Raw genomic sequence first — 21483 nt, forward strand, 5'->3', positions numbered from 1 at the left:
AATTCTTCAGGAAATGGGCGGGGCTTCTCATCGTTTTCAGATTTCAAGAAAATGGCGGAAAATATGTTGCTGAAGTCGAACGAGAGCGGATACAAATTCATTGCTTTAACTAATTATGACAAATGTGAAGAAAATGTTGAGTATTGTAATAAAGTAATGACTTTTCAAATAACTTACCTTACACATTATATTGGCTGACAATTTGCTAGCTACGCTGTTCTTACGAACCACATAGCATATCATTACAGCTGTATGTACCGGTATGTTAGCTACCTACCTAACGTTACAGTAGTTGGCTACTTATACATCAAACGTGCCAGTATATTAACTATAGGTTAACTAACTACTCAACGTTTATTGACTTGATTATTCCCGTCATTCTTAGCTTAGCTAAATGGTATAGTCGTTGTGCTTTCGTAAATTCTCTCTGGCTCTACTCCGATTTCAGAGCATCTCGCCTGAGAGACCAGAGCGCAGAATAATGAATTTACGAGCCGCTCAACACCCGTTGAATATGGCCGGTGTCAGTAAACGTCGGCAAAAAAAGCGTAATTAAATTGTTTCCAGCAGCACCAGAAAGCTCAAATCAACCCTACTCCTCCGCCTGAGCGTCCAGCACTCCAGATTTAATAACACACCCAAAGTTGAACAATGTCTAACTAGTAATTTGTTACGCTAACTAGCTAGCAAGAGGTTGCAAAAGGACGATCAATGGAAACAGGATGCACCTGAGCTCAATTTCAAATGTCATATCATAGGGTCTGAATACTTATACACATAAGGTATTATACATTACACATTTGCCAAAATTTCTAAAAACCTGTTTTCGCTTTGTTATTATGGGGTATTGTGTGTAGACTGATGATGAAAAACAAATATTTTATACATTTTAGAATAAGGCTGTAACGTAACTACATTTGGAAAAAGGGAAGGGGTCTGAATACTTCCCGAATGAACTGTATGTGATGCTGTGCTGTTTGAGATGAGTTGCAAGACAAATTTACCAAAATATAAAATAAATGAATGAATAACTAAACGTAAGACAGAAACAGTTACCAGCAGACACAGCTCTGCTGAACCTTGTGACCCAGAGCTCTCTGTCTGGAGCATCACTGTGTTCCCACCTCCATTCTGCAGGGCAGCTGTGTCGACTGGGAATGGTTTCTGACTGGCTGTGTAATGGGCAGTTACGGTAATTGATTATTTAAGGATGCCTCTGGGGGCGGGAATCAGTCTAATAATATAACATAAGATAGATAAGATAGCATTTTGTTGTCCGATTTGACAGAAATGTGCCTTGCATCATAACAAGACAACAGACAGTATAGTAAACTTAGAGGGTTGGGAACTGTACAGGGAACTAATCAGGTCAGGAAAGCCTAGAACCACAGTGTACTACTCACAGCATGGCGATGCCCCAGTGTTTCCCTGCTCTCTCCCCTGCAGCCTGGAAGCCAGAAAGGCCGATGAGGGCCACAGTTGGGGTGATGGTCAGAGGGCCGATGTATTTCAACAGGAGCCCTGGAAGCCCCAGGAAGCCGATACACACCTCTATCAGAGACGACACAATGATAGCTCCCTGGATCTGGGGGGGGGGCAAAGAGAGAGAATAGTACAATTTGTAATGTCATTTCATAATAAAGTACTTTATGTGCCAAAGTCCCTAATTAAATGTATATACGCAGTTATCATTTCCATTTAGAGAAGTGATCATAGAGAGGAAGTTATCTTTATTTTTCCTTTATAAGAGCAATCGCAACACCTGGAACAAGTCTGTAAAATGAATGACTGTTTAATGACATTACTACTCCCCCTCAAGCCTATCAATGTCATGTCTCTAATTCTATTCATCGTGACATCGTCGTTGAGTTATCCCCTCACACACACACGTGTCAAAACAGGGTTACCAAACTCACTTACACAAGCCTTATAAAAAGGTTAATGGGAGTTAACCGCCTCTGTCATAATATGTGCACGCACACACACACAAAGGCTGAGTCACAGCAACAGGCCTCAACAAGCATCATCAATTACAACTCTTTCTACTCTACGTTTTAGTCTGTGACTAGGTGCCGCTGATGGGCTAACATGGGCTTTGAACAACACTGACACAGAACACAGGAGTAGACTTCTCTCTGTACACTAATGCAAGGTAATGGTTTGGGTACTTTTAAAATATCTCCCATGTCACCCCCTCCATCTCTCATTCCAGAGCTTCTCCCCCTCTCACCTCTCGTATTCGGGGATGCCAGATGTGTTCAGTGTTGAACAGCTCGGTTTCGTTGAACATGGGTGGAACCACTGAGGGACAGAAATAATGGAGAAAGAGAGGAAAAAAAGAAAATAGAGAAAGAAGAGAGAAGAATGATTAAACACATTTATCGTTCTGAGTGTGCAAAGCTGTCATCAAGGCAAAGGGTGGCTACTTCAAAGAATCTCAAATCAAATATATTTTGACTTATTTTACACTTTATTGGTTACTACCCGATTCCATATATGTGTTATTTCATAGTTTTGATGTCTACACTATTATTCTACACAATGTAGAAAATATGAAAAATAAAGAAAAACCCTGGAATGAGTAGGTGTGTCCAAACATTTGAATGGTATTGTATGCTAAATAATATATTTGTCAAATTCGTTTTCATTTAGAATGGACCATTACCATGCACCTGTCTCGATGTCATCTTTGCACTTAAATAGCGAATGGAGGATGCTTTTCCTGTGGTTCATTTTCATGCCAGCCAGGTAGGCTATACTCCTGTTGTAAAGATAAGCAATGTGCTTAATATTTGCTTAATATTAGGAAAGTTGAAAAATATGGGATCCTCCTCTTTTTAATAGAGGCCATCACTCTGTTTTCTCACACAATTGCAAAGCCTATAGAAATGTTGCACAACATGAGCTCATGGGGTCTCGAAGTGTTTGATTCGATTTTTGATTACATTTGCAAACAGCTGGGAGGCAGGGCTTTCTCCTTTAGAGCTCCATTTTTATGCAATGGTCTGCCTACCCATGTGAGAGACGCAGACTCGGTCTCAACCTTTAAGTCTTTATTGAAGACTCATCTCTTCAATAGGTCCTATGATTGAGTGTAGTCTGGCCCAGGAGTGTGAAGGTGAACAGAAAGGCACTGGAGCAACGAACCGCCCTTTTTGTCTCTGCCTGGCCGGTTCCCCTCTCTCCACTGGGATTCTCTGCTTCTAACCCTATTACAGGGGCTGAGTCAATAGCTTACTGGTGGCTCTTCCATGTAGTCCCTAGGAGGGGTACATCACTTGAGTGGGTTGAGTCACTGATGTGATCTTCCTGTCTGGGTTGGCGCTACCCATTGGGTTGTGCCGTGGGGGAGATCTTTGTGGGCTATACTCAGCCTTGTCTCAGGATGGTAAGTTGGTTGTTGAAGATACCCCTCTAGTGGTGTGGGGGCTGTGCTTTGGCAAAGTGGGTGGGGGTATATCCTGCCTATTTGGCCCTGTCCGGGGGTATATCCTGCCTATTTGGCCCTGTCCGGGGGTATCGTCGGATGGGGCCACAGTGTCTCCCGACCCCTCCTGTCTCAGCCTCCAGTATTTATGCTGCAGTAGCTTGGGTGTCAGGGGGTTAGGGTCAGTCTGTTATATCTTGAGTATTTCTCCTGTCTTATCCGGTGTCCTGTGTGAATTTAAGTATGCTCACTCTAATTCTCTCTCTCTTTCTTTCTCCCATTCGGAGGACCTGAGCCCTAGGACCATACATCAGGACTACTTGGCCTGATGACTCCTTGCTGTCCCCAGACCACCTGGCCGTGCAACTGCTCCAGTTTCAACTGTTCTGCCTGCGGCTATGGAACCCTGACCTGTTCACCGGACGTGCTACCTGTCCCAGACCTGCTGTTTTCAACTCTCTAGAGACAGCAGGAGCGGTAGAGATACTCTGAATGGTCAGCTATGAAAAGCCAACTGACATTTACTCCTGAGGTGCTGACTTGTTGCACCCTCGACAACCACTGTGATTATTATTTGACCCTGCTGGTCATCTATGAACATTTGAACATCTTGGCCAGGTTCTGTTATAATCTCCACCCAGCATAGCCAGAAAAGGACTGGCCACCCCTCATAGCCTGGTTCCTCTTTAGGTTTCTTCCTAGGTTCTGGCATTTCTAGGGAGTTTTTCCTAGCCACCGTGCTTCTACACCTGCATTGCTTGCTGTTTGGGGTTTTAGGCTGGGTTTCTGTACAGCACTTTGAGATATCAGCTGATGTAAGAAGGGCTTTATAAATAAATGATGATTTGCATTGATATCAAGAGTGATTAGAGGGACAATGGAGTGCTGAGTACCAGGCAGTTAGCAAGTTTGGTAGGCTACTAATGACCATCAGCAGCATCATAGCTTGGGGAAGCCTAGTTACCAGGACTAAATGGTCACGTGGAATTTGACTGCCTTCATGACCGCCGGTGTGGCGGTAATATGGTCACCACAACCCTAGTCACACCAGATACTGACAGTTTTTTTTGTTAAGGCATCTTTGACAAACATATGCATATTTGTTTTCCCAGTCATGTGAAATCCATAGTTAAGGGACAATGAATTTATTTCAATTGACTGATTTTCTTATATGAACTGTAACACAAAGTCTTTGAAATTGTTGCATGTAGCGTTTATATTTTTTTGTTCAGTACATGTTTAACAAAATCTAAGCCACCGACAAGTGAAATACAACGTTCTTCCAAAACACTGACATTAACACACCTTTGCACCAAACCTGAAAGCCTAATCTGATGCCAACCTGAGAAACTCATCTGATGCCAGCTGAGGTTCCAGTCAGCTCTACTGATGCCAGCTCACGTGAGCAGGAGAGTGAGGGTGAGACCAGGTCATAATGAAGGTACTTGTGGGGTGTGTGTACACACCTGTGTATGCATTTGTGTGTGTGTTTACCTGTAGCGTTGCACTTCCACTTGTCTAGTGACAGGATTGCTCTGGCGGGAGCCAGGAAGGCAAATGCACTCGCCTGGAACAGAGGAAGCCTGGAACAACAACACCGCACAATTACTCTATTAGTAAGAATACACATGCACACATTCCTCCAATACACGACCTCGCTGCTCAGTAGGAAACTTTTCACTCTACTTGCATTGTACCGATTGTTACTTGACATACAATATTCTGTATATCTCTTCAATATATCTCGTTCTGTATATCACGTCCACACACGTAAAATCGCTGATCTATCACTAAGTCGATCCAGTCAGTTGATGGAAACATTGTTAGTGTCAGTCAGTGGTAAAACAGTGTAAAGTCAGTCATCATAGCATGATGGTAATGTGATGATTAAGCCAGTGTTATGTGGCCTTTATAGCTGTGGGTTCCAGTGGCGCAAGCAACCGTTCTCCTGTTTGTCCGCTAGATGTCACTAGTGAACATTGAGCAGCAGGGTCTACCCTGGTTAGGCAACAGTAACAGCATGGACACTGACAGAGCTGCGCTGTTTGAACGGAGCAGGTGCTGGCTGATAATTGGCATTGATTTGAATGCTGGTCAGTGTGCAATGACACACCATCATTAACTGATGACCAACCAGATTAAAATCGATCAATGTACTGCAGCGGACCCGGGTCACTGGTGTAAAAGGCAAACACCCTACGTATCGCACCAATGGGGTTAAGCCACTTGGTGTGAATTGTAATGTGGCTCCAATAGCAAGGATCACTACACTGCCCCGTTCAAACGGGAAACCACGTCCCCGTGTGTCGACTACTCAGCCCCCTCACACATCCGGGCCATGTGTTCCGCTGGCCTCACAGGTGTTATCGCACGTCTAATACTAATGTAGTGAACGGTGAGGCAGGGAAGCGAACCCGGGTCGCTGGCATGAAAGGCAAAACACCCTACACACCTTTAAAAGGCCGCTTGGTATTTGAATGTTTGCTCTAAATGAAATATGGGCCATTTGAGCGTCAGCGTCACTGACGTGTGTGTGTGTGTGTGTGTGTGTGTGTGTGTGTGTGTGTGTGTGTGTGGGGGTGAGAGACCGAGAGATCGTGACAAATGCAGACGCCAATTTACCCAGCAGCACTCATCTACCTCAGAGGGTCACATGTTGTCCGCAGGTGGGACCAGCTGTGCACACAATGACACGTAAACACACACACAAAATCACCTTTCCTAGAGTGTTTGTGAACTGACCTCACTGATCTGACCTCACTTAGCACCATGACTCAAACACAGCCACTAGCACTCATCTCCTCTCCTCTCTCCATTTCTCTATTCCTCTTTCCATCCATTCATTCATTTTACTCTATACATCCCTTCCCTCTCTCTCACCCCACCCTCCCCTTATGCGTCAGTCCACATCTCCAGCCCTCTACCTCAGTCCTCCTCTCATCTCTCTCTCCAGCCCTCTACCTCAGTGCTCATTTCTTCCCTCCCTCCACTCCCACCTTATCCATGTTGCTATGGTGACACAGATAGCTGTGATTTGTGACACAAAGATGACGGTCATTAGTGAAAAGATGGACATCATATTGACTTTGGATGAGTTGGCAAGCAGCCGTTGTGTGAGTGTGTTGTGAGCGAGACATGATGGAGCAGAGAACAGATATCTCGCTAACAATTTCTCAAATTCTTCTTTGAGTTCATAGTTCTAAGGTTTACTACAGGGCACACAGAAAAACAACATCAACTGTGACTTGTGCATGATCTTACCATCTGTGTGAGTGCAATGTATAGGCTAGTCCTCTGTGTGTGAGAAAGTGCTGTGCATGCTTCTCTGTGTGACCAGTCCTAATTGCAGGACTAAAGACAGGAGAATTGGCCACAGCTAAAATTACATCGACCCATTTTCACAGTAGTCCTATGTGGCAGAATGCCTGGTTTCTCCCTGAGCGGAGTGTGTGTGTGCCAGGCAAACACAGGTCCGCCATACCGCTGGTCTGTGTGTGTACGCGTGTGGGTGAGTGTCTGCAGTTCTTTTCAAGGCTGTGCCTGACTGTTAGACAAAACACTAATGGCTAAAAAGTAAAAATACTGCTTCGTTCTCTCCTTTCAGAAAGAAATCACTCAAGGCCATGAGACTAGGAGAGTACTTTCTGTGTGCGTGTCCAGTGTGTGTGTGCAGTGATTTCCCGTCAATGCTGCTGTATCTGGGCCATGAGACTGAGACAGGCAGACTGCACAAACACAATTACAAACAGACAGACTACCATGACGTGGCATGACATGTAGCATCACATTCACGTTTGGTACCAATAATAACCATGGCAACAAATATGAAACCTGGCTGTGGCATTTCTAAAGGATATCATATTTCTAGAGAGGGATCGAGGGGGAGAAAGTGTGGGCAGGAGGAGTGAGGGAAAGAGGGAGAGAACAGAAGGGCATCTCAAGTCAAAACAACTCACTGAGTAAAATGTTAACCTCTAACTACAATGAGAGAGAGAGAAAGACATTAAAAGAAGAAAGAAAAATAACAATGAAAATTAGAGCGAAGGAAAGAGTTTCCTGTAGAGTGAGGTAAAACTGATGGCTTTATCAAGGCTTGGTTCAGAACCTAGACCCAGTTGATTCTTTCTGCCTGCCACCTGGGGGATGGGGTGTATAAGTGTAGCATAGTGAATAATTATTCTCCGAACACCAACATACCTACCCTATCTCATAACGCACTCCTTAACCCTAACCACACTGTGTAGAATGTGATGCAATGGATGTATTGTTAAAACCAAACAAGGGAAAAGAATAGCCAAATCACTTGCCTACAGTTTCCCCAGGTGCCGGCATTAGCGCTACACCTGTGTGTGTGTGTGTATATATATATATATATATATATATATATTTCTTTTCTTTATTTTGACTATTTTCTACATTGTAGAATAATAGTGAAGACATGAAAACTATGAAATAACACATATGGAATCATGTAGTAACCAAAAAAGGTGTTTCTTCAAAGTAGCCACCCTTTGCCTTGATGACAGCTTTGCACACTCTTGGCATTCTCTCAACCAGCTTCATGAGGAATGCTTTTCCACATCGTTCCCACATTCTGAGCACTTGCTGGCTGCTTTTCCTTCACGCTGCAGTCCAACTCATCCCAAACCATCTCAATTGGGTTGAGGTCGGGTGAATGTGGAGGCTAGGTCATCTGATGCAGCACTCCATCACTCTCCTTCTTGGTCAAATAGCCCTTACACATCCTGGAGGTGTGTTTTGGGTCATTGTCTCACTAAACACAAACCAGATGGGATGGCGTGTCGCTGCAGAATGCTGTGATAGCCATACTGGTTAAGTGTGCCTTGAATTCTAAATAAATCACAGTGTCAGTGTCACCAGCAAAGCACACCATCACACCACCTCCTCCATGCTTCGTGGTGGGAACCACACACGTGGAGGTCATCCGTTCACCTACTCTGTGTCTCACAAAGACATGGCGGTTGGAACCAAAAATCTCAACCATGAAGGCCTGATTCACAGTCTCCTCTGAACAGTTGATGTTGAGATGTGTCTGTTACTTGAACTCTGTGAAGCATTATTTGGGCTGCAATCTGAGGTACAGTTAACTCGAATTCATTTATCCTCTGCAGCAGAGGTAACTCTGGGTCTTCCTTTCATGTGGTGGTCCTCATGAGAGCCAGTCATAGTGCTTGATGGTTTTTGCAACTGCACTTGAAGAAACGTTCTAAGTTCTGGAAATTTTCCAGATTGACTGACCTTCATGTCTTAAAGTAATGATGGACTGTCGTTTCTCTTTGCTTACTTGAGCTGTTCTTGCATAATATGGACTTGGTATTTTACCAAATAGGGCTATCTTCTGTATACCACCCCTACCTTGTCACAACACAACTGATTGACTCAAATGCATTAAGGAGGAAAGAAATTCCACAAATGAACTTTTAACAAGACACACCTGTTAATTGAAATGCATTCCTGGTGACTACCTCATGAAGCTGGTTGAGAGAATGCCAAGAGTGTGCAAAGCTGTCATTAAGGCAAAGGGTGGCAATTTGAAGAATCGCAAATCTAAAATATATTTTGAGTTGTTTAACACTTTTTTGGTTACTACATGATTCCATATGTGATATTTCATAGTGTTGTCTTCACTATTATTCTACAATGTAGAAAATAGTAAAAAAATAAATTAAAACCCTTGAATGAGTAAGTGTGTCCAAACTTTTGACTGGTACTGTATCCATGTGTGTATATACAGTTGAAGTCAGAAGTTTACATACACCTTAGCCAAATACATTTAAACTCAGTTTCACAATTCCTGACATTTAATCCAAGTAACAATTCCCTGTCTTAGGTCCGTTAGGATCACCACTTTATTTTAAGAATGTGAAATGTCAGAATAATAGTAGAGAGAATTATTTATTTCAGCTTTTATTTCTTTCATCACATTCCCAGTGGGTCAGAAGTTTACATACACTCAATTAGAATTTGGTAGCATTGCCTTTACACTGTTTAACTTGGGTCAAACGTTTCTGGTAGCCTTCCACAAGCTTCCCACAATAAGTTGGGTGAATTTTGGCCCATTCCTCCTGACAGAGCTGGTGTAACTTAGTCAGGTTTGTAGGCCTCCTTGCTCGCACACGCCTTTTCAGCTCTTCTCACACATTTTCTTTAGGATTGAGGTCAGGGCTTTGTGATGGCCACTCCAATACCTTGACTTTGTTGTCCTTAAGCCATTTTGCCACAACTTTGGAAGTATGCTTGGGGTCATTGTCCATTTGGAAGACCCATTTGTGACCAAGCTTTAACTTCCTGACTGATGTTTTGAGATGTTGCTTGAATATATCCACATCATTTTCCTACCTCATGACGCCATCTATTTTGTGAAGTGCACCAGTCCCTCCTGCAGCAAAGCACCCCCACAACATGATGCTGCCACCCCCGTGCTTCACGGTTGGGATGGTGTTCTTCAACTTGCAAGCCTCCCCCTTTTTCCTCCAAACATAACAATGGTCATTATGGCCAAACAGTTCTATTTCTGTTTCATCAGACCAGAGGACATTTGTCCAAAAAGTACCATGTTTGTCCCCATGTGCAGTTGCAAACCGTAGTCTGGCTTTTTCATGGCGGTTTTGGAGCAGTGGCTTCTTCCTTGCTGAGCAGCCTTTCAGTTTATGTCGATATAGGACTTGTTTTACTGTGGATATAGATACTTTTGTAACCGTTTCTTCCAAGCATCTTCACAAGGTCCTTTGTTGTTCTGGGATTGATTTGCACTTTTTGCACCAAAGTACGTTCATCTCTAGGAGACAGAACGCGTCTCCTTCCTGAGCGGTATGACGGCTGTGTGGTCCCATGGTGTTTATACTTGCGTACTATTGTTTGTACAGATGAATGTGGTACCTTCAGGCATTTGGAAATTGCTCGCAAGGATGAACCAGACTTGTGGGGATCTACCATTTTTTTTCTGAGGTCTTGGCTGATTTCTTTTGATTTTCCCATGTCAAGCAAAGAGGCACTGAGTTTGAAGGTCGGCCTTGAAATACATCCACAGGTACACCTCCAATTGACTCAAATTATGTCAATTAGCCTATCAGAAGCTTCTAAAGCCATAACATCATTTTCTGGTATTTTCCAAGCTGTTTAAAGGCACCGTCAACTTAGTGTATGTAAACTTCTGACCCACTGGAATTGTGATACAGTGAATTATACGTGAAATAATCTGTCTATAAACAATTGTTGGAAAAATGACTTGTGTCATGCACAAAGTAGATGTCCTAACCGACTTGCCAAAACTAGTTTGAACAAGAAATTTGTGGAGTGGTTGAAAAACGAGTTTTAATGACTCCAACCTAAGTAAACTTCCGACTTCAACTATTTGTATGTATGCATGCAGGTATGTGTATGTGTGTGTACCTGCAGCCCAGTGTAGTCTGTAGCAGGGTGGTAATTCCCACACAGAAGAAGATAGTTCCTATGAGCTGACTGGTAGCCCACTGGTCAAACCCTACACACATGGCTTCAGCTAGCAGGAACGGCACTGCGATGGTGCCACTGAAACAGGTCAGGTAGTGCTGGAGAGAGAGGTGAGAGAGGGTTAGAATGAGATGTGTGTGTCACTGTGTGTGATGGCCTTTTACAGTGTGTATGTGTTTATGTTAATAGACAGGACTGTTGTGTAAATATTGACCGAGTTAATATTGATTGAGGTTATTGAGGTCTCTGTGTGTCTGTGAAGCAGAGCATCAACTTTCATAACAGTATGTTTCATAAGCATGAGTATAAAGGGGAGGGGCTTAGTCTACCCACTCCTGATGTAACTATGTTACATGATACGGGTTATAGAACAGGAAAGAGGAAGTGACTCGAATAAGCGGTGAGATGGCATTTTTTGGGCCTGGGCTTAGCTGCATTTTTACAGTCTGAACTTAAATGTCTTCCTCTCCTTGTCTCCTCTTGTTTATCATCAGCACTGATAAAGGAAAGCAATAGGGAGAGGAACTTTATTAGGAATTAGCTTTCACATCAGTGCAGGTGAAGGAGAGGAGACAAGGAGGAAGCCACATTATTTAGATTACATTTATACTTTCAGACAGTCCAACATAAAACACATGCTTATCTGGTACTTGCAAAACAACAGAGGTACCAGAGCTATGGGTGTGTCTCTCACCTGTAAGCCCAGGAATATACACAAGTACCAGGGAGGTGTGTCTTCGATGGTGTAGATCATGTCCATTCTCCTGGCGTCCATACTGTCTGCACTGTCCAATGTCTCCGACATGGAACTCTACACACATGCAAAGGTGAGAAGACAGTTTTTTAGATTATTGATGTAGGCTACTATAAAATCTCACACCACAGGGTATACAATTTCTGGACCAAAGGGTTTTAAGACTTAAGTTTTATTTTTAGACTAAGTGCATTTAAGCCTACAGGTAGTAATCTCTATGTGCCTAGTTAAATAAAAGGTTATAAATAAAAGGTTAAATAAAACATTTTTTGAGTGTGTGTTTGCTTTAGGGAGGTCAAAACCTGAAACTAACCACACCCAAAAATAGTGGACTATATAAGGCAGGGGTCTCCAACCTTCTCTAGCATGAGTGCTACATTTAAAAAATGGAACATGCTGTTTTTTTCTAACTTTCAAATAGGCATTCTTCTCTTCTCCTGTCCCCTGCAACTAGTCCCCGGATACTTGGTGTACATGAGAAAGTTCTGTCAATATACCTGGTAAAAAAATGGTTAATAAATAACTCTAAAGGGCCCTATAAAATCTGAGATTTTTCCCCAAATTCTGTTTTACAGTTTCCCAAATTATGTTCTCAGTTTTATTTTCACTCTTAAAATTATAATTGTCAATAGAGAAACAACTCAAATAAATGTTCTGAGTCCATGTCAATGCTTAAATCACACCAGAAGACAACTTTTTTTTTGGTCTGGTTGAAAACGATTTTTATTTTTATTTTTATGTAATTCCCCTTTAATACAGGTAGGCTGTCATTGTAAATAAGAATTTGTTCTTAAACTGACTTGCCGAGTTAAATAAAACCTAAAATAATGTATTTTTTAAAGAAAAATAAATAAATAAATAAATATATAAAAAAAGAATAGCACATCTGGCCCTTTAATTGAGCGTCTAGTGATGGACCTATACTGCTGCTGCTCATTTCATGGCAAAGTTTGCAAATAACAAATAATAGATAGAGATGATATACTTCTGCCAGGTAAGACTATTTTGCAGTTAACATTTAATTGAGAAGGTTTTGTGGAAAATATTTCTGTCAACCCACAAGATGGTAATCACATCAAATGGCTACACACGGAGTGATAAACAATCGAGCGCACGCCACACAGACAGACCGGGACAATGTTCCTGGAAGTTAATTGGCAGATATTGTGTTAGGTTTGGGTTTTTAAGCCAATAGTGGCTAACCAGGGGTGGGATAATGAACATTTTACATTGAATAGATAGTAGCTGGGAGCTTGCTGGTGTCTGATACTTGTGAGATTTGTTTATGACCGTTTGCGGTGGAACACATGAAAATTGCATGTACTTTCAGAATTGTTTGATGAGCTACTCATAGGTGGGCTGCAAGCTACTGGTAGCTCACGATCGACCTGTTGGGAGACATCCCTGGAGACAAACTACACAGAACAGTCATACTGTAGGCTGACGATTTCACAGCAACATAACAGATAGAGGGGCAGGAGATGGGAGAAGAATATTCAGCATGGAAGAGGGAAAGGCTGAACAATTCAGCAAGAGAGTGTAGTCAAAGAAAGAAGGGGATAGATTCAGAAAAGGGAGAGAGAGAAAAAAGGGAGAGATTCAAGCAGACACCGGCGAGAAATTCCTCTTGCCTCTGACTATCTTTCTCTCCCTTTCTCACACAAGGGGAAAAGTGCAGAGTCACAGTGACAGAGAGAAGAGAGGATGATCAAAAGAGCAGGGATAAACAAAGGATGTAGGGGAGGGACAGGGTGAGTGAGAGTGTATGAGAGGAGAAGGGAGAGTTAGGAGTTTAAACTATGCGTGTGTCTCGTACCTTCTCTCCTTCCTGGTTCTCTTTAGTGTAGATTGCCATCAGTTCAGTGTCTTCAGTGTCCTGCTCTCCAGTGGCCTGTTCCACTCCGTTCACCACCACCTACAGTACAGTACAGTACATGCATGTCAATACTTCATCCACCTACACAGACAGATGCATGTCAATACTTCATCCACCTACACAGACAGATGCATGTCAATACTTTAACCACCTAATGTACATAGACAGACACACAGACAGATACATGACAATCATTGATCTGGGCTAACTAACTATGAAACATTGAGTACCAAGGACCCATATTTCATTATCCCTCTATTATTGTAACAGCATTTGTTTCAGAAATGTAACTGTATAAAGCCAATGTAGGGGTAGAGAAATGACAAACTTCCATAGTGTTATGCTGATGCGCTGTGCCTTTGCAGTGACGTAGTGTTTTGACAACAGTGACGCTTTTTTGCACTGCAAAAACCTCACCCTAGTAAGTATTTTACAAACATTTCATACTGCATTATACAACAGTAGCACAACTTATGTACACTCACGTACGCACAACAGAGAGAACATTTCAAGGAAAGCAAGGACATTGATGCTGATTGGGTAAGGTTAACAGAACTATCAGACATAACACACAAAGGACAGCCTGGGTGTTGCTTTGGGAGCCTTTGCGCTTTGCCTGGAAAATGATCTCTGGGAATACTGGGCAATAAGTACATCAGTTTCTTCATTAGTTGAAGACCCGAGCCGACGAGGTGAAAAAAAAAGGTCTATGTGCTGTTGAGCAGGGTTAACCCTCCAGGGGCACGGTACTACTATGGCTGAAATGTGTAAAAAAATATTTCGCTGCACCTGTCCTGTCTATGTGACTTTATTTATTTTTTACATTGGTCTATTTATCACTCTGCTGCACACACATACGCTGTAGGGATCCAAGGTCATGACATCACTGTGCGTGTGTGTTGTGGATGTGTGTTCTCCGTCTGTGGCTTGGTTAGCAAATCACAGATGAAGTTCAGTATAGAAGGACAGTGTTCAGTCTCTCACACACACAGCGTCATTTGTCTAAATTTGATTTGAGGATGCGTCTTTGCATACTTTCATCCATCTTTGCATCTAGTCTGCCAGGCATGAAAAACAACAAACTACTCTTGTTCAGACTCAAATGTCAAAGGCATTCAAATGTGTGTGTGTGTGTGTCTGTGTACCTTTCCCGGGGACACATTCCATCCTACTGCCTATCTTTCACTAGCTGGGAAATATCACTGCTGACAGAGCAGTCATCAGATGAGAGAACTTAGAATGAACTAAAGGTCTGTCATTGGTATTAATGGACATTAGTTAATTAATTTCTTTTTTTTATTGGCACATACACTGGATAGGTGCAGCGAAATGTGTTGTTCCATCTACAGATTCTTCACCTTGTAGGCTCGGGTATTCGAACAAGTGACCTTTCACTTACTGGCCCAACACTCTTACCGCTAGGCTACCTGCTGCCCCAGACATCACATCCCTAGACGTCACAAAACTAGTACCCTTGGTAGAGAGCTATGGCGATAGAGAGCTATGGAGAGGACATCGAGGGGGAGATTAAAGAATGAATACAAGAGGCAAAGAAAGAAAGACAAAGAAAGGAGGAAGAGAAAGACAGAAGGGAGGGAGGGAGACTGGCTGTACAGGTAATTGAGGATAGCCATTGTGTCCCTTTATCCACCTCTGTCCGATTCAGCCATTCAGTAACAGGAGCATGTGAATGGGATCGTTATAACAAACAGGATATATAGTCGTAAATCTCTGAGTGACTCAAAACCCAGAGAGGCTTTGTGTTTGGGCTCCTCAGTACAGTATTATGTCTGTGTGTGTGCGTGGCTAGGGAAACCATTATTGTTGATTTGTGGTGTGACCTACATGAGGGGACTGTGCTCCAACCAAGAGGAAATGGCCAGAACAAAATTGGCACGACATGGAGACTAACAGTGCATGTGTGGATGTTCGTCAGTGCATGTGTGACCCTGACAAGTGTTAAGTGATCCTAATGACAGGTCTCTGTGTATGGTGGCCAAACCCTGTCTTTACCATCACTCCTCTGTCAGTGTGTCAACTTGATGACCCTTAAAGGGCCAATATGTGGTTGAAACAATAACAGTGCTCACACCCCCTCTGCTTTGGTAAGAAGCTGAGGGACAGGCCTGGACAAATGTAACAACTTTCAAATTCATAGACAGACAGTCCTGACATCCATGACTCTGACTATCCATGATAACAAAATTATGGCCTTAAAGCATGCTTAAAACTATGTCTACAAACATTTATTTTGGGTTCTGATGGGGTATGACAGTTGAACTAAGCTCATGAGGCATTTCTAAGTTATATTCTTTAAGAATCAAATGGGTAAATATCATTCATTTATAAGTCAAAAAATGTATGTAGTAACTGCTGATTGCCGCTTTAAAACTGACTAAATACCCAGTGCAAGCAGACACACACACACACACACACACACCGTACCGGAATGGGGTAGAAGTCTGCGCTGTGTTTGTTCTCCTCCTCATACATTCCCCCTTCTCCTCCCTCCATCGACATAGAGGTGGTATTCTTCCCCACGCCCATTCCTCTATTTTCCTCCTCTTCCCTCGCTCGCTCCGGTAGAAACACTGCAGATTGATCCTTCAGCTCCCTTACATGGTCCAGGACTGTGTCATCTACTGAGAGAGAGAGATAAAAGATGGATCATTTACTACACTTTCCTGAGTCTGCCCTTGATGTCATCTAGACTACAGTATTACAGTAGTTACTGTACCAGGTAGACTACGCTAGAAAATTGGCCTTTTGCCCACTGGGCCAAAAGCTCCACGGTGGTGTGTGGATGGAGAGCAGGGTTGGGCTTAAACCCGAGTTTACAGATAGACAGCTGTCTGTTCCTGGTTCCAGAGCCCCAGACCTGAGGCATCAGTATTTGCACAGTCACCATCTCTTCACCCCAGAATGGATCATGAGCAGAGATCAGATGTGATCCAGGACTGTGGAGAGACCTGATACTGGGATGGGCCTGGGAGACCCCGAAGGAGTTCCAAATGTCACCATGTTCCATATACACTGCACTACTTTTGACAAGAGCTCTATGGGCCTGGTCAAACGTAGTGCACTATAAAGAGAATAAGGTGTAATTTGGGACGCAGCCCCAGATGTATACACTCATACAGTAAGCTGTCAGGGATCGATGAGAAATAGGGCAGAGGATGGGGGATGATGGAAGAGAGAGGGTGGAAAGGAGAACAGAGTTGACAGGTACAATAGGAGAGCAGAGACACAGGGAAGGATGGAGGAGGAGATTGAGGGATAGACTGAGGAGGGAAAGAGGGAAGAGGGTGAGAAAGGAATAAAAGCGGAAGGAAGAGGTGTGAGAGGGAGGTCAGTTTGTTGTTCTCAGGCGGTGTTGTGTTATTTCTGGTGTCATGTCAACTCCATTTTATGTAAGACAAGGCCTTGGGCTCAGTCTAGCCCTGTGACTAGTCCCGGTCTCACCCCTCCCCCTACTCTATACTTTAACACAAGACCTTTGGCTGTGTCTATCCCTGCATGTTATCTTTCACTATCTTTCTAAACTTGTACAAGGCCTTCTGTCAGACTTAACCTTCCTCTCAACACCCTCTCCCCAGCTTTAAAAATGACAGATTAAGCCTACTCTCCAGAGAACATTTTAGTCTAGGAGTAAACAAAGTCCAACTCCAGTCTCCTTTTCAGTTTATCACCAAAAGGCACATCTCAATAGGTGGCCCAGGAGTCCTCTGACATGACACAAATGGTGAAGGGGGTTGGATGGGACTTTCCTTTTTCGTTCTCAATTGTTCCTCAACCAAGGGGGAAGGCCGATGACAGAGGGCACCATCAGACACCAACTCTTTGAATGGCCTACTCCATGAAGTTTGTACTTGTCTAAAAAAAATATATTTTTTTAAAAATACTATTTTGCTCAACATTTTTTTTTACCCTTAAGTGTGTGTACATTACTGTATTTATCCTGGGGATATTGTTATTCAACAGGAAAAGTAAAAAACAAAAAAAAATAGCTGGAGTGAGTCTTCAATCTAGTTCTGAAAAACCATCCCTGAGCTTCCCCCTTTCCCCACCTTTATTATACCCCAACCCTTCTCCCATCCTCCCCCCTCCCTACTTTCTTCATGTGGGGTGCTGTGTGAAGTACCTAGTTGACATCACCCCCCATCCCTGTCCCCCTCCCCTTTTCTAATACCCTCCTCGTCTCCCCCATCCCCTCACCCCTGTCCCCCCCCCATCCCTGGTCAGTGTTAAATGTTGGTAAGTGAAGTACCTAGTTGACACATCCCATCGCTCCTGTCGAGCTGGGCAGCGGGGTGCATCTGTGTGGAAGGGGTGAAAGAGGGAGAGGAGGGGGCAGGTGGGAGAAGCGAGAGAGAAAGAGATGGAGAGAGAGGAGAGAGCTGAGGGGGGGGCGGGCAGGTGAGGGGTAAGGGGGCAAGATAGTTGTTAATGTGACAGCCAACATTCATTAACCGCTCATCAGTCAGGTAATTCATGAGGTTGATTGGTTTCTATCCTCTGTCCCTCTCTCTCCAGCTATAGACCTATCACACAGGCACACCTTTTTGTGACATGGAAATAATATGCCCTAACAGGCTGTCCTACAGTGGCAGTCTGTCCCATAGTAAACTACAGTGGTGTGTGTAGTTGTCCCATAGGCCACAGTGGTATTTGTGAGAAACTAACACAGCTCTGTTTCCCCGTGTGCGTGCGTGAGCCATGGAGGTGGAGGAGAGTCTGTGTTGACAACATTCCATCCATCTGCTCCTCTGTGTGGTAGCACATCACTCCCCAACTCCAACCCTGGAGGCTGAAGGGTACAATGTGTGTGTTGGTGGGGGGTGTGGGGTTGTGTGAGGGAGAGTTAATTCAGTGTTCATTCATGTCAGAGAGGAATAGGCGAAGCGAGAGCATTTGCTCTGCCCAAAATCTGTCCGCATGAGATCAGCCTTTTTGTGTATGGAGGTGTATGGAGAGTGTAGAATTACATGAGGCTTATATGATAAACAGAAGTTTTGTAATGTTTAGGTTGTTACAAAAGTACTGATAAGTGGATGCACGTGGCATTCCGGCAACTACTTAGTTGTGCCTGTTGTTCATACTGCCCTCTCATTGACTAGAATGTCTCACCTGATCCACCTGCCTTCAATCATTGAGGACACGAATTTCAATTGTTAGAGTGGTCACCCGGCTATCTTGTTGATATAATACAGTGAGGGAAAAAAGTATTTGATCCCATGCTGATTTTGTACGTTTGCCCACTGACAAAGAAATGATCAGTATATAATTTTAGTAGGTTTATTTGAACAGTGAGAGACAAAATAACAACAAAATCCAGAAAAACACATGTCAAAAATGTTATAAAATGATTCGCATTTTAATGAGGGAAATAAGTATTTGACCCCTCTGCAAAACATGACTTAGTGGCAAAACCCTTGTTGGCAATCAGAGGTCAGACGTTTCTTGTAGTTGGCCACCAGGTTTGCACACATCTCAGGGAGGGATTCTGTCCCACTCCTCTTTGCAGCTCTTCTCCAAGCCATTAAGGTTTCAAGGCTGACGTTTGGCAACTCGAACCTTCAGCTCCCTCCACATATTTTCTATGGGATTAAGGTCTGGAGACTGGCTAGGCCACTCCAGGACCTTAATGTGCTTCTTCTTGAGCCACTCCTTTGTTGCCTTGGCCGTGTGTTCTGGGTCATTGTCATGCTGGAATACCCATCCACGACCCATTTTCAATGCCCTGGCTGAGGGAAAGAGGTTCTCACCCAAGTACATGGCCCCGTCCATCGTCTCTTTGATGCGGTGAAGTTGTGCTGTCCCCTTAGAAGAAAAACACCCCCAAAGCATAATGTTTCCACCTCCATGTTTGACGGTGGGGATGTTGTTATTGGGATCATAGGCAGCATTCCTCCTCCTCCTCCTCCAAACACGGCGAGTTGAGTTGATGCCAAAGAGCTCCATTTTGGTCTAATCTGACCACAACACTCACCCAGTTGTCCTCTGAATCATTCAGATGTTCATTGGCAAACTTCAGACGGGCATGTATATGTGCTTTCTTGAGTAGGGGGACCTTGCGGGCGCTGCAGGATTTCAGTCCTTCACGGCGTAGTGTCTTACCAACTGTTTTCTTGGTGACTATGGTCCCAACTGCCTTGAGATCATTGACAAGATCCTCCCGTGTAGTTCTGGGCTGATTCCTCACCGTTCTCATGATCATTGCAACTCCACGAGGTGAGATCTTGCATGGAGCCCCAGGCCGAGGGAGATTGACAGTTCTTTTGTGTTTCTTCCATTTGCGAATAATCGCACCAACTGTTGTCACCTTCCCTTTAAGAGTGTGCTCCTAATCTCAGCTCGTTACCTGTATAAAAAGACACCTGGGAGCCAGAAATCTTTCTGATTGAGAGGGAGGGGGTCAAATACTTATTTCCCTCATTAAAATGCAAATCAATTTATAACATTTTTGACATGCATTTTTCTGGATTTTGTTGTTGTTATTCTGTCTCTCACTGTTCAAATAAACCTACCATTAAAATTATAGACTGATCATTTCTTTGTAAGTGGGCAAACGTACAAAATCAGCAGGGGATCAAATACTTTTTTCCCTCACTGTAGATCATCTTTGTTCATGTCGTCTTATAGGTGACAAAAGCACATTGTGTGAATAGTTATTGTAATGTCAGCAATAGTCACAAAAGAATGTGTTGTGTGAGTGTGTTTACGGTCAGTTATAAGACTCCTCGGTCATTGCAGTTCTAGAGAAACAGAAGTGAAATGTACAAGAATAGGAAATAAACTTTACAGAAGCACCTAGAATAACCTCAACATTCACCCAGAGGGATAGTCCTATGACTACAGTTAATAGGAAGGAAAAAGATGACAGTCCTTAAACAACCAAAAGACAACTTCTTTATAAACCAACGTACATACCCTGAGGATTAGAATGTGTAGAGAGAGGGGGATAGACAGAAATAGAAAGACAGACAGAGAGAGACAGAGAGAGAGACAGGAAGGAGTAAGAAACTCAAAACAGGAAGTACCCGTGCTAAGGTCTATTCAACGCTGGTCTGACCAATCGTAATCAATCTTGAAGCATGTTTTTGATCACGCGGACTGGGATATGTTCCGGGTAGCCTCTGAGAATAACACTGACGTATATACAGACACGGTGACAGAGTTAATCAGGAAGTGTATAGGGGATGTTCTTCCTACTGTGACTACTAAAACCCACCCAAACCAGAAACCATTGATAGATGGCAGCATTTGCACAAATCTGAAAGCGCAAACAACCACATTTAACAATAGCAAGGTGACTGGGAATATGGTCGAATACAAACAGTGTAGTTATTCCCTCCGTAAGGCAATCAAACAGGCAAAACGTCAGTACAGAGACAAAGGAGTCACAATTCAACGGCTCAGACACGAGATGTATGTGGCAGGGTCTACAGACCATCACGGATTACAAAGGGAAAACCAGAAACGTCTCGGACACCGACGTCTTGCTCCCAGACAAGCTAAAACGCCTGCTTTGAGGATAACACAGCGCCACCGACGCGGCCCGCTCCCAAGGACTGTGGGCTCTCCTTCTCTGTGGCCGTCGTGACTAAGACATTTAAACGTGTTAACCCTCGCAAGGCTGCTGGCCCAGACGGCATCCCTAGCCGCATCCTCAGAGCATGCGCAGACCAGCTGGCTGAAGTGTTGACAGACATATACAATCTCTCCCTATCCCAGTCTGCTATCCATACTTCCTGAAGATGGCCACTATTGTTCCTGTACCCAAGAAAGCAAAGGTAACTGAACTAAATGACTATCACTCCGTAGCACTCACTTCTGTCATCATGAAGTGCTTTGAAAGGCTAGTTAAGGATAAATCACCTCTACCTTACCTGACATCGTAGACCCACTTCAATTTGCATACGGCCCCAATAGATCCACAGACAATGCAATCGC

General features: G+C 43.5%; 1 protein-coding gene across 4 annotated transcripts in view; it reads right to left on the reverse strand.

Moving 5' to 3' along the window:
• LOC106580443 (solute carrier family 23 member 2) overlaps positions 1-21483 on the reverse strand; it is a 73834-nt gene that overhangs the window by 15073 nt on the left and 37278 nt on the right. For 2 of the 4 annotated variants that reach the window (XM_014161513.2, XM_014161514.2), the window contains exons 2-8: positions 15976-16169; positions 13471-13569; positions 11595-11711; positions 10841-10998; positions 4922-5010; positions 2231-2301; positions 1404-1585 (exon numbers count right to left, since the gene is read on the reverse strand). In XM_014161513.2, coding sequence (XP_014016988.2) covers positions 1404-1585; positions 2231-2301; positions 4922-5010; positions 10841-10998; positions 11595-11711; positions 13471-13569; positions 15976-16077 — 818 coding nt within the window. In that variant the 5' untranslated portion in view covers positions 16078-16169. Of the gene's footprint in view, positions 1-1403; positions 1586-2230; positions 2302-4921; positions 5011-10840; positions 10999-11594; positions 11712-13470; positions 13570-15975; positions 16173-17797; positions 17928-21483 lie in introns of all 4 variants that reach the window. The other 2 variants (XM_045703224.1, XM_014161512.2) reach the window with 2 other exon arrangements.

Source organism: Salmo salar, chromosome ssa20, assembly GCF_905237065.1.
Source record: "Salmo salar chromosome ssa20, Ssal_v3.1, whole genome shotgun sequence".
In the NCBI taxonomy this organism is placed as follows: domain Eukaryota; kingdom Metazoa; phylum Chordata; class Actinopteri; order Salmoniformes; family Salmonidae; genus Salmo; species Salmo salar.